Raw genomic sequence first — 13,598 nt, 5'->3', positions numbered from 1 at the left:
GGAGCAGGTTTCTGGGCACGATAGCATAGATTCAAGACATAGTGTACAGACAAAGGTAAGGTATGATGTGAGTACATTGGAGGTAAACCTAGGCATTGAGTAATGATGAGAGAGATATAGTCTCTAGAGACGTTTAAACCAGGTGATGTCATCGCATATGTAGGAGGTGGAACAACATGGTTGGTTAAGGCATATTGAGCAGGGCTAGAGGCTCTACAGTGAAATAAGACAGTAATCACTAACCAGGACAGTGATGGACGAGGCATATTGATATTAGAGAGAGGCATGCGTAGCCATGTGAACACATGGGTCCAGTGAGTGGTTGGGCTGACTGGGAACACGGCGATTCAGACAGCAGGCCGATGCTAACACACTAACAGTTAGTAGGCCGGAGCTAAACAAGCTAGCAGTTAGTAGACCGGGGCTATCAAGTTAGCCTTTGGGGTAAGTCTGCCTCTTCGTGCGGTGACGTCGATAGACCAGTCATGGAGTTAGTAGGGTTCCAAGTAGCTCTAGGAAGCTAGCAGGCTGTAGCGACGCCTCTAGCACTGCAGTGCCTTAGACTACTGCACCACTTGGGAGGCCCTTTCCAAGGATATTTAATCTAAAACATTTTTTGATAAATAATTATCATCCTAAATAGGAGCCTTTTTCCAGACAAGCTGATATTCAGTCCCATAGACACTCAGATCACCTATGTACGTGAACACTAGTTAATAGTTCAATGTTCTGACTGGTTGTTTCGTTCAGCTGACAGCAGCGCTGAACTCTGACACTTTCAAGACGAAGGTCATTGAAAAGCCTGCTCACGTCTCGTCTTCACACATTCCAGGCAATGAGATCACATTTACTGTACACACAGAGACAGTAAGAAGGCTGCAGAGAGCAGAGTGTACACAATGCAATCTCCTAGTCTAATAAAGTCACATGATGTCTTGCTGTCATTCCCTCTGTAGGATTTCCACCTCCTTCATAGAAACAGGCTGCTCGTTGAACATTCCAAAATCATGGGCATTAATATGGAGTTGGTACCCACTTTGCTGCTATAACAGCCTCCACTATTCTGGGGCCTGATTTCCACTAGATGTTGGAACATTGCTGCGGGGACTTGCTTCCATTCAGCCACAAGAGCATTAGTGAGGTCGGGCAGTCTGCATTCCAATTAACCTCAAAGGTGTTCAATGGAGTTGAGGTCAGGGTTCTGTGCAGGCCAGGCAAGTTCTTCCACACCGATCTCGACAAACCATTTCTGTATGGACCTGCTTTTGTGCATGGGGGCATTGTCATGCTGAAACAGGAAAGGGCCTTACCCAAATTGTTGCCACAAAGTTGGAAGCACAAAATCGTCTTGAAAGTCATTGTATGCTGTAGCATACAGCCCGAACCATGAAAAACAGCCCCAGACCATTATTCATCCTCCACCAAACTTTACAGTTGACACTAAGCATTCGGGCAGGTAGCATTCTCCTGGCAGTTTGGAACTCGTTAGTGAGTGTTGCAACATAGGATATATTATTTTTCCATGCTACACGTTTCAGCAGTCCCATTCTGTGAGCTTGTGTGGCCTACCACTTCGCGGCTGAGCCGTTGCTGCTCCTAGATGTTTCCACTTCACAATAACAGCACTTATAGTTGACCGGGGCAACTCTAGCAGGGCAGAAAATTGACGAATTGTTGGAAAAGTGGCATCCTATGACGGTGCCACAATGAAAGTCACTGAGCTCTCCAGTTCTGCCAATGTTTGTCTATGGAGATTGCATAGCTATGTGCTCAATATTATACACCTGTCAGTAACGGGCATGGCTGAAATAGCCGAATGCACTAATTTGAAGGGGTGTCCACATACTTTTGTGCACATAGTGTATGAACTGAACATAGACCAGCCTAAACACTACATGTAAACAAATGCATGCAATCATTTACACATGTGAACCTGACCCGAACCCAGACATCCTGTACATGATAGCAGAAATGCACTCAACCATGCACACAACTACATAAGGACATGACCTGCTGTCATGCACATAGTCTAGAACTCAAATGCAGAAGTATACACATATGAGGATCCACATATACACATACATTATGCACCACTAGTATGTCCTCATTCGGTCCTCCCCAACAGTCTGTAAATCGTATCTCATGCTATCTATGCACATCATATTCCACTTAATCCTTGTTTATTCTGTGTAGGCTAAGGCTCACGCACATCTGATAAATCATGGCGTCCAGTTCATCACACCAGGTGCTCCTCCACAGCACCCTGATCCAGTTGGAGAAACAAACAGAAGACATAAGCTGTTGTTGTCCCCTAGCTACATTGTTTTTATCCATCGACCCTGCAGCCTCTCTCTCCTCTGTATTAACGTTAGGGAGGGACGGTTACATCATTTGGGTGGAATATGCGGAATATATGTATGGTGATGTCTTTCCAAGTCAGATTAGAGATGAGGTCATGTTGATAACTTCAGCGTTAAGGTATGCATGGCTTTGTCATGTGATGTCAACCGTGGTTCCTTCAGCTTGGATTATGAAAGACAGGTTGTCCATTCAAATGTGTAAACGCTTTGGAAAAGAGTGCATTCAGCCTGTCACAAGTACTTTACACTCAATTTACTCTTTGGCAAAGGGTATTCAATTCATATATTTTTCTTCTACACCTCACTTGACAAGTACTTTCACTGATTCAAATTCAGCATAAAAACGGCAATGGAGCAAAAGCATTTCAAACCATTTTTAGATGTTTCCAGAGCATTCCAATGCAGCTTCCTGAAATAGCTCCATGTCTCTTGGTAGAGGTTACAATTTAAGCACTTTAACAAATAAAATGGGCCTTGTCAATGTACAGTGCAAGTCTAATGAGTTCATGGCTCCATAACGGGAAAGAGCATTCATCAAGCACTTAGCCTCACTTGCCGGGCTTATATTTTAACACCGCATTGTTGGAATAGGACCCGTAAGTTATTTATGAGGCATCACGAGAGGGAAAGGGGCCCAACTATAGTCTTAATTGAAGGGTAATTAGATCCATGTTATCTCCCTCTCTACATTCAAAGATTCAATCATGGACACTGTTACTGACACTTGTGGATACTTTGCGTGATGTATTGTTGCCTCTACCTTTTTGCCCTTTGTGCTGTTGTCTGTGCCTAACAATGTTTGTACCGTGTTTGTGCTGCTACCATGTTGTGCTGCTGCCATGTTGTTACCTTGTTGTTGTTGTGTTGCTACCATGCTGTGCTACTATGCCTTTGTTGTCTTAGGCCTCTCTTTATGTAGTGTTGTTTCTCATGTCATGATGTGTGTGTTGTCCTAAAAAAAAAAGTATATCCCAGCCTCCGTCCCCGCAGGAGGCCTTTTGCCTTTTGTTAGGCTGCCATTGTAAATAACAATTTGTTCTTATTTGACTTGCCTAGTTAGATAAAGGTTAAATAAAAACTAAAAATAGATTAGATTGAGGCAGAATGAACAGCCATTGTCTGATGAGCCTCCAAATGTCAATCCAAATCCTACACATCTGACCTCATATCCCTTGGGCGTGCTACTGAATGCATTTGTGTACAGTATAAAGACGTATTCAAAATCTGAAGTATTGCTTCGTGGAAGTTCCTTTCAACAGATAACCGCCCAACATAGGACAGCCCACGTCATGTCAGAGTTGGATGGTAAATGTTCCAATAAATGTTGATTTATGGTCCCCTACCAGTCATTTCCCCTGCAGTGGCATCCATCCCCTTTAAAAGTGGGTCACATGTGAAAGTAATGGGGGCTGTGGAACAGGACAGAACAACCCCATAAATAATAGAGAAGGGAAAGCAAGGCGGTGTTAGCCGCAGCGGCCATAATCCTTTGTCTGTAATCACATTTGTAGGCCCAGCTTTGTCAGGCAAATCCGTTGAGATTTTGTGTCTAATGGTGTCTTTTCATCAAGGTGTAAGTCTGATTCACGACTCTGGAGTGACAGACCATTGTCTCCTCCCGGAACCCAGAATCCTCAGGGTTTTCTCAAGCTGTCAGCTTGTGTATCCACGGGCTACATTAAGCTGATGACAGGATGGAGATTTTGTGGGGAGAAGGGCAGGCATGGCTGAATGCAAACAGCTCAAAGCTCTCCATCAATCTAATTGTGTGAGAGACTGTGCTGCTGATATCACCAAGGAGATATCACGGAGAGCAGTGCTCAAATGTGTTAATTGAGTTGACACTCGATTTCCAAATCCACGGGCAGGATTTTAGTTTGGCCTCATCTAAGGAACAGTACTGTACATTTCCACATCCATTCGATAAAACAGTAACAATCATAAAAACTACAGTACAAAAGTATTTTGCACAGTAAGCTAATTCCTCCATATCTCAGAACATCTGATCAAGACCAGAACTGTCTGAGGTTACGGAGCAGCAGATATTCAGTATCAAACTGCATGGTTAATGTTCCTCTCTCTGGAATCCATGTTCCTCCCTGTGACTGAAGCTCTGACATTTAACTGTAATGGCTCGGAAGAACCTGAACCACTCAGCCATATTTTCAGGAAACAGCGCTGCTTCTCTTTGAGATGATTGACAATAAGTTAGCCATGTACCAAGAGCTTCTGAAGTAAGTCTCTTACCTGACGTGATGGGAAACAGCAAATATTCAAGAGATCAAAATTCACCTGCCTTTCCAAGCGCCGCGCACCCCACCACTGACAATTGTTGGCTCTGGACAGGTGCAAAGCCCTAGTTCCAACCTAATCTCGGTTAACCCAGAACTAAAATCTCACATAATTCGGTTATGTTTATGTAGTCTGTCCACAAAAGATTAGTTCCAACCAAACAACCAATACTCTGAATGTTTAAGGGGGCACAACCTTTTGGTACTATCATATTGTTTCTCGCAATCTCTTCAACGGGAATTTTAGTTGGCTGTTTTGACCTTAGTGCTTGAGATTTTACACATCGACAAGAAGTCAGGCTGCGAACCGGCTGTAAAGGCTTGACTCCACAGGAGCGTAATGTAGTTCAAGATTCTGACCAGATGGAGCCACGAGAACCATCCCTTCATCTCCCTCCTCCCCCCTCCCCCGGTGTTCCTCCCTCTGTGTTCTACCTAATGAAGCACTTTGCTGGAGCATGTGGGTGTCTTTAAGTGAGTCTCACCCGCCTCAGGCCCAATCTGGATGCTCATAACACTGGCAGACACACTATTTGCTGCATATTTCCCTCCCTTACAGAGTGCAGAGCGATGGCTTCAGACTCCGAGCCCTAATCACTGCTAATGTTCTTGATGACCGTTACCCATTTACTCATTATTTACAAGACATTGCTTTGATATTCATATTCACATGAATATCCTTATTCACATGACTATCATTATGGTAATGGGTGATACTTTGCCTGACAACAAGCTCTATATTTGGTAGGTGGAGCCTGTGTCAATTCTAGACTAGTTATCTCCTATGAAGCTCCTCAGCCTGATGCTGATATGTGTTTAAGCTCTGTTGCAGAAGACGTCACAAGAGGAATGAGGGACTGTCTCTGTACTGCAGCATAGAGGCCAGAGCTGGAGTGGTGGTGTTGGGAGGGTGCGGTGTGTATGGAATATAGTAGCACTTCATTCCAATTAGACTAAATTTGATTATTGTGTCCTGGCTGAGAATCTCTAAGCAATTTGTCTCCTTAAGCATTGAAGCCATTTTAGGGGATGTTGCCATGGAGTAGGTTAGTTAATGAAGCGCTCACTGTTAGAGATGTGTCAGTCGTCTGTGACTGGCAGGTTGTTTATCAGTATTGAGTGGTCCACAAAAGCAGCTATTTGAAATGCACCAAGTCACAGTCATCTCTCCTATACCAAAATCAGTGATTTGTGTCTTAAACTTTGTCAATAGAGTGAGGTGACAAAGTTCTTCAGTTCAGGAATGCCCAAAGAGGACCATTTATTATTTAACATCAGGCAGTCTATTGTGAAATGATGCCAGGTACATGGTTTTTTCCACTTTGAACAGGAATACAATGAAAGCTGAACAGATTAATTTCACATGATATTCATAAAAATGTGTAATTATATTGAACCAGCCCAGTTCTAACATTATAATAAGCAATGTTGCAAAACAAAACATGTGGGATCCACATGGTACAACTTCATTGGATATGATAATACAAAGTTGACCCGCAGAGTGGACTTTTAAAAGAGATGATGAACTACAATAGTTTACATACAACTGAAATGACGTGTAAAGCATTTGAACAAATAGGTAAATAGCCTTACCTTGAGCACTTTCACTCGCAGTTGGAATGTAGAACAAGCGCACAGAAAGATATGGTTCAAAAAGTTATGAACTCTTCAATCAGATTTGACTGTATTTTCCACTTCTGCGATGTGTAACGTTGGGTATGAAAACTGCTGGGAAGTTAGTAAAAAAACACGAATTCGTTTGTGGGAGTGACCACAAAGTTCAGCGAGACGTAATAGGAGGCTGGAGTAGACCAGTCCATAATCAACACTTCGGCGCGCCTCTCGTTCGGGGAAGGTACCAGGGAAGAAGAATAGCATGCTCCAGAAGAATGATCGAGACCGGTAACTACCGCAATAGTCTTGGCGTTTTACTTTCTAAAAACAGTTTTAGAATATGTCTTGCTGCCAGGATAGGTAGCGAAAAAAGAAAGAAAGTGAAACGTTAACTTGAGGTCGGCTGCTCGCTCCTTGGTTATCTCGGTTTTCTTATGGGTCGGTTAAGTTAAGATAACTAGGTGAAGCCTATGGCCAGATACCAGATACAGTATGGGCCATATACCACACAGTAGACATGTTAGGGACCCAAACATGGTATGCACTCGATTGTAAACGTCATTGTCACATGTCTGGAAAAGGCCTCAATATGTATAAGCATACCTATACATTTTTTTATATTTACACCATTGAAAACCCATTGATTATTACTTGATATTTCAGGAGAAGGAAACCATTTAATCCACTAATAGTGTCTGCTTGGCTGACTGCATGGTCTATCACCAAGGCAGAGTGGAGTCATTATGGGAGTGCTCCTTTGATAGTGTACACATGAGACAGTAATTAATAATCAGCTCTGTAGGAGGTGCACTTCTTGTCATTATAATGAGCTTGTGTCCCCAGCCAAATTTGACAAATGGGATATTTTTTGCATGCAGGTTTTCTACCTGTCATGTGGGATGCCAGCCTGCTCCAACCTGCGTAACCTTGCAGCGTCATCCATTACAATGAGCCCTGTGCTACCTACATTGCTACCTACATTTCCATCTCATTAACACCCTAAACCTCAGTGTACTCTGCATCGGGACCCCATCTGGTGTGTTCACAATACCATGCATCATTTCTCCCATGTCTGAAGGCTTTTCTGCAGTCTCTCTTACACGAACAAGATGCTCCTTCAGAACTTGTAAAAATAACGGAAGCGTGTAAAACAAAACACATTATTTCATTTTCTAATCAGCATCAAAGCATCTCACCTAGTCCCTGTCGCTTGCATGGCCAGCCCACAAACTGTATCCATTCAGTCCATATTTATGACACCAACCCGAAGCAGCCCAACACAGAGCATAGACTACAGTACAGCTCCAGCACTGTGGGAGCGCAAGCATGGAGAACACTCTAGCAGACATTTACATACGGTTAGAAAGGTCAGTCAGGCATTTGTGTGGCTGACTGAACATTGTGTCACACCTTGTGTCGCTTTGAGCACCCTCTGCTCTCACATCTGTGTTACCTAACTGCTCATTTGGTTAGGGTTAGGGTTAACTCTAACTGATCATTGGGTTAGGGTTAACTCTAACTGATTTAAAAAAAAATATATATTTCACCTTTATTTAACCAGGTAGGCTAGTTGAGAACAAGTTCTCATTTGCAACTGCGACCTGGCCAAGATCAAGCATAGCAGTGTGAACAGACAACACAGAGTTACACATGGAGTAAACAATTAACAAGTCAATAACACAGTAGAAAAAAAGGGGAGTCTATATACAATGTGTGCAAAAGGCATGAGGAGGTAGGCAAATAATTACAATATTGCAGATTAACACTGGAGTGATAAATTATCATGTACAGGTAGAGATATTGGTGTGCAAAAGAGCAGAAAAGTAAATAAATAAAAACTGTGGGGATGAGGTAGGGGAAAATGGGTGGGCTATTAACCAATAGGTTACGTACAACTGCAGCGATTAGTTAGCTGCTCAGATAGCTGATGTTTGAAGTTGGTGAGGGAGATAAAAGTCTCCAACTTCAGCGATTTTTGCAATTCGTTCCAGTCACAGGCAGCAGAGTACTGGAACGAAAGGCGGCCGAATGAGGTGTTGGCTTTAGGGATGATCAGTGAGATACACCTGCTGGAGCGCGTGCTACGGATGGGTGTAGCCATCGTGACTAGTGAACTGAGATAAGGCGGAGCTTTACCTAGCATGGCCTTGTAGATGACCTGGAGCCAGTGGGTCTGGCGACGAATATGTAGCGAGGGCCAGCCGACTAGAGCATACAAGTCGCAGTGGTGGGTAGTATAAGGTGCTTTAGTGACAAAACGGATGGCACTGTGATAAACTGCATCCAGTTTGCTGAGTAGAGTGTTGGAAGCGATTTTGTAGATGACATCGCCGAATTCGAGGATCGGTAGGATAGTCAGTTTTACTAGGGTAAGCTTGGCAGCGTGAGTGAAGGAGGCTTTGTTGCGGAATAGAAAGCCGACTCTTGATTTGATTTTCGATTGGAGATGTTTGATATGGGTCTGGAAGTAGAGTTTGCAGTCTAGCCAGACACCTAGGTACTTATAGGTGTCCACATATTCAAGGTCGGAACCATCCAGTGTGGTGATGCTAGTTGGGTATGCGGGTGCAGGCAGCGATCGGTTGAAAAGCATGCATTTGGTTTTACTAGCGTTTAAGAGCAGTTGGAGGCCACGGAAGGAGTGTTGTATGGCATTGAAGCTCGTTTGGAGGTTAGATAGCACAGTGTCCAATGACGGGCCGGAAGTATATAGAATGGTGTCGTCTGCGTAGAGGTGGATCAGGGAATCGCCCGCAGCAAGACCAACATCATTGATATATACAGAGAAAAGAGTCGGCCCGAGAATTGAACCCTGTGGCACCCCCATAGAGACTGCCAGAGGACCGGACAGCATGCCCTCCGATTTGACACACTGAACTCTGTCTGCAAAGTAATTGGTGAACCAGGCAAGGCAGTCATCCGAAAAACCGAGGCTACTGAGTCTGCCGATAAGAATCTGGTGGTTGACAGAGTCGAAAGCCTTGGCAAGGTCGATGAAGACAGCTGCACAGTACTGTCTTTTATCGATGGCGGTTATGATGTCGTTTAGGACCTTGAGTGTGGCTGAGGTGCACCCGTGAGCGGCTCGGAAACCAGATTGCATAGCAGAGAAGGTACGGTGGGATTCGAGATGGTCAGTGGCCTGTTTGTTGACTTGGCTTTCGAAGACCTTAGCTAGGCAGGGCAGAATGGATATAGGTCTGTAACAGTTTGGGTCCAGGGTGTCTCCCCCTTTGAAGAGAGGGATGACTGCAGCAGCTTTCCAATCCTTGGGGATCTCAGACGATATGAAAGAGAGGTTGAACAGGCTGGTAATAGGGGTTGCGACAATGGCGGCGGATAGTTTCAGAAATAGAGGGTCCAGATTGTTCAGCCCAGCTGATTTGTACGGGTCCAGGTTTTGCAGCTCTTTCAGAACATCTGTTATCTGGATTTGGGTAAAGGAGAACCTGGAGAGGCTTGGGCGAGGAGCTGCGGGGGGGCCGGTGCTGTTGGCCGAGGTAGGAGTAGCCTGGCGGAAGGCATGGCCAGCCGTTGAGAAATGCTTGTTGAAGTTTTCGATAATCATGGATTTGTCGGTGGTGACTGTGTTCCCTAGCCTCAGTGCAGTGGGCAGCTGGGAGGAGGTGCTCTTGTTCTCCATGGACTTCAAAGTGTCCCAGAACTTTTTGGAGTTGGAGCTACAGGATGCAAACTTCTGCCTGAAGAAGCTGGCCTTAGCTTTCCTGACTGACTGCGTGTATTGGTTCCTGACTTTCCTGAACAGTTGCATATCGCGGGGACTGTTTGATGCTATTGCAGTCCGCCACAGGATGTTTTTGTGCTGGTCGAGGGCAGTCAGGTCTGGAGTGAACCAAGGGCTGTATCTGTTCTTAGTTCTGCATTTTTTGAACGGAGCATGCTTATCTAAAATGGTGAGGAGGTTACTCTTAAAGAATGACCAGGCATCCTCAACTGACGGGATGAGGTCAATGTCCTTCCAGGATACCCGGGCCAGGTCGATTAGAAAGGCCTGCTCAAAGTGTTTTAGGGAGCGTTTGACAGTGATGAGGGGTGGTCGTTTGACTGCGGCACCGTAGCGGATACAGGCAATGAGGCAGTGGTCGCTGAGATCCTGGTTGAAGACAGCGGAGGTGTATTTGGAGGGCCCGTTAGTCAGGATGACGTCTATGAGGGTGCCCTTGCTTACAGAGTTAGGGTTGTACCTGGTGGGTTCCTTGATGATTTGTGTGAGATTGAGGGCATCGAGCTTAGATTGTAGGACTGCCGGGGTGTTAAGCATATCCCAGTTTAGGTCACCTAACAGAACAAACTCTGAAGCTAGATGGGGGGCAATCAATTCACAAATGGTGTCCAGGGCACAGCTGGGAGCTGAGGGGGGGTCGGTAGCAGGCGGCAACAGTGAGAGACTTATTTCTGGAGAGAGTAATTTTCAGAATTAGTAGTTCGAACTGTTTGGGTATGGACCTGGAAAGTATGACATTACTTTGCAGGCTATCTCTGCAGTAGACTGCAACTCCTCCCCCTTTGGCAGTTCTATCTTGACGGAAGATGTTATAGTTGGGTATGGAAATCTCTGAATTTTTGGTGGCCTTCCTGAGCCAGGATTCAGACACGGCAAGGACATCAGGGTTAGCAGAGTGTGCTAAAGCAGTGAGTAAAACAAACTTAGGGAGGAGGCTTCTGATGTTGACATGCATGAAACCAAGGCTTTTTCGATCACAGAAGTCAACAAATGAGGGTGCCTGGGGACATGCAGGGCCTGGGTTTACCTCCACATCACCTGCGGAACAGAGAAGGAGTAGTATGAGGGTGCGGCTAAAGGCTATCAAAACTGGTCGCCTAGAGCGTTGGGGACAGAGAATAAGAGAAGCAGGTTTCTGGGCATGGTAGAATATATTCAGGGCATAATGCGCAGACAGGGTTATGTATGGTGGGGTGCGGGTACGGCGGAGGTAAGCCCAGGCACTGGGTGATGATGAGAGAGGTTTTATCTCTGGACATGCTGGTTGTAATGGGTGAGGTCACCGCATATGTGGGAGGTGGGACAAAGGAGGTATCAGGGGTATGAGGAGTGGGACTAGGGGCTCCATTGTGAACTAAAACAATGATAACTAACCTGAGCAACAGTATACAAGGCATATTGACATTTGAGAGAGACATACAGCGAGGCCTACAGTAATCACAGGTGTTGAATTGGGAAAGCTAGCTAAAACAGTGGGTGAGACAACAGCTAATCAGCTAGCATAACAACAGCAGGTAAAATGGCATTGACAAGGCAACGGGGCCGACAGATAAAACAAACAAGCAGAATGGAGTACCGTGATTAATGTACAGTCCAGCGTGCATCAGCTATGTAGCCAAGTGATCAGAGTCCAGGGGAAGCGGTGGATGGGGCAGGGGGGCTGGACTGGCGAGTGTTATCCAGGTTAAAAAAAACTAACAATGACTAAATAGCTTGTAGCTAGTTAGCTGGTTAGCTTCTGGAGGTTCTTGAGTGTGTCCTAAAAATTAAAAATAATAGCGATTCCGTATCACATTGGGTGAGGCGGGTTTCCGGAAGGTATAAACAAATTTTAAAAATCGGGAAGAGATAGAAAGTACATATGGGCCACTGCGATGCAGACGGTTAGCAGGCCTGTGCTAACAAGCTAACAGATTAGCAGGCCAGGGTAAACAAGGTAGTAGTTAGCGGACCTGGGCTAAACAAGCTAGCAGTTAGCATGCCGAATTAGCAAGCAAGGAGATAGCGAGGGCTAGAGAGTTAGCCTTTGGAGGACGTCGCGATGGGGTGAGTCTGTTTATTCCTCTTCATGCAGTGACATCGATAGACCGGTCGTGGATCCGGGTATAGAAGCCCAGGAGTATGCTAGGAACACAGGAGCTCTGGCCGGGCTAGCTTCAAGCTACGTGGGTGGAAACGCTAGCCAGGAGTAATCAACCAGGGTTACGGTTTAGCTCGATAGCTAGTTGTGAAGATCCAGCTGAAAAAAATGTTCCGTTTGCGGAGGGAATCCGGGGATAAAAAGATAAATAGGTCCGTTATGCTCTGGTTAGCGTCGCGTTGTTCGAACTGGCGAGAGCTTTCCGAGCCAAAGGTTAGCTGATGACCGGTTAGCTGAAGACCGCTAGCATAGCTGGTGGTTTGCTGGCTAGCTTCAGTTGAGGGGTTCCGGTTCTGAAGTAAATATAAATACTTTAGGAAAAGTAGCTACATTGGGTGAGGCGGATTGCAGGAGAGTATTTGGAAGCTTAGGTTTAGCAAAATGTTTTTAAAGATATCCAAAGAAAAATATCTAAAATGAAAAAGAGACTATATTTACAGATATTTACAGAGAGACGATACCACAGGATGACTTACTGCTACGCCATCTTGGATTAAAGGGTTAACTCTAACTGATCATTGGGTTAGGGTTAACTCTAACTGATCATTGGGTTAGGGTTAGGGTTAACTCTAACTGATCATTTGGTTAGGGTTAGAGTTAACTCTAACTGATCATTGGGTTAGGATTAACTCTAACTGATCATTGGGTTAGGGTTAACTCTAACTGATCATTGGGTTAGGGTTAACTCTAACTGATCATTTGGTTAGGGTTAACTCTAACTGATCATTTGGTTAGGGTTAGGGTTAACTCTAACTGATCATTTGGTTAGGGTTAGAGTTAACTCTAACTGATCATTGGGTTAGGATTAACTCTAACTGATCATTGGGTTAGGGTTAACTCTAACTGATCATTGGGTTAGGGTTAACTCTAACTGATCATTTGGTTAGGGTTAACTCTAACTGATCATTTGGTTAGGGTTAGGGTTAACTCTAACTGATCATTTGGTTAGGGTTAGGGTTAACTCTAACTGATCATTGGGTTAGGGTTAACTCTAACGGATCATTTGGTTAGGGTTAGGGTTAACGCTAACTGATCATTGGGTTAGCTTTAGGGTTAACACTAACTGATCATTTGGTTAGTGTTATAGTTAACTCTAACTGATCATTGGGTTAGGGTTAACTCTAACTGATCATTTGGTTAGGGTTAGAGTTAACTCTAACTGATCATTGGGTTAGGGTTAGGGTTAGGGTTAACTCTAACCGATCATTTGGTTAGGGTTAGGGTTAACTCTAACTGATAATTTGGTTAGGGTTAGAGTTAACTCTAACTGATCATTGGGTTAGGGTTAGGGTTAACTCTAACTGATCATTGGGTTAGGTTAACTCTAACTGATCATTGGGTTAGGGTTAGGGTTAACTCTAACGGATCATTTGGTTAGGGTTAACACTAACTGATCATTGGGTTAGCTTTAGGTTAACGCTAACTGACAATTTGGTTAGGGTTAGAGT

General features: G+C 44.6%; 2 protein-coding genes across 46 annotated transcripts in view; one reads left to right on the top strand and one right to left on the bottom strand.

Moving 5' to 3' along the window:
- Nucleotides 1–6,419, bottom strand: part of LOC118384624 (palmdelphin-like) — a 29,360-nt gene extending 22,941 nt beyond the window's left edge. Inside the window, exon 1 of one of the 3 annotated variants that reach the window (XM_052491234.1) lies at nt 6,245–6,419. The gene's annotated coding sequence lies outside the window, so the exon portion shown is untranslated. The remainder of the gene's footprint in view (nt 1–6,244) is intronic. The other 2 variants (XM_052491232.1, XM_052491233.1) reach the window with 2 other exon arrangements.
- The window catches only part of LOC118365535 (phospholipid phosphatase-related protein type 5-like), a 77,250-nt gene continuing 70,021 nt past the window's right edge, over nt 6,370–13,598 (top strand). For all 43 annotated transcript variants that reach the window (XM_052491227.1, XM_052491222.1, XM_052491228.1 and 40 more), the window contains exon 1: nt 6,370–6,553. In XM_052491227.1, coding sequence (XP_052347187.1) covers nt 6,370–6,553 — 184 coding nt within the window. The remainder of the gene's footprint in view (nt 6,554–13,598) is intronic.

Source organism: Oncorhynchus keta, chromosome 32 (assembly GCF_023373465.1).
Source record: "Oncorhynchus keta strain PuntledgeMale-10-30-2019 chromosome 32, Oket_V2, whole genome shotgun sequence".
NCBI classification, from domain to species: Eukaryota; Metazoa; Chordata; class Actinopteri; order Salmoniformes; family Salmonidae; genus Oncorhynchus; species Oncorhynchus keta.
The sequence above is the reverse complement of the archived record's forward strand: the minus strand, read 5'-3'. Positions and strand labels throughout refer to the sequence as shown.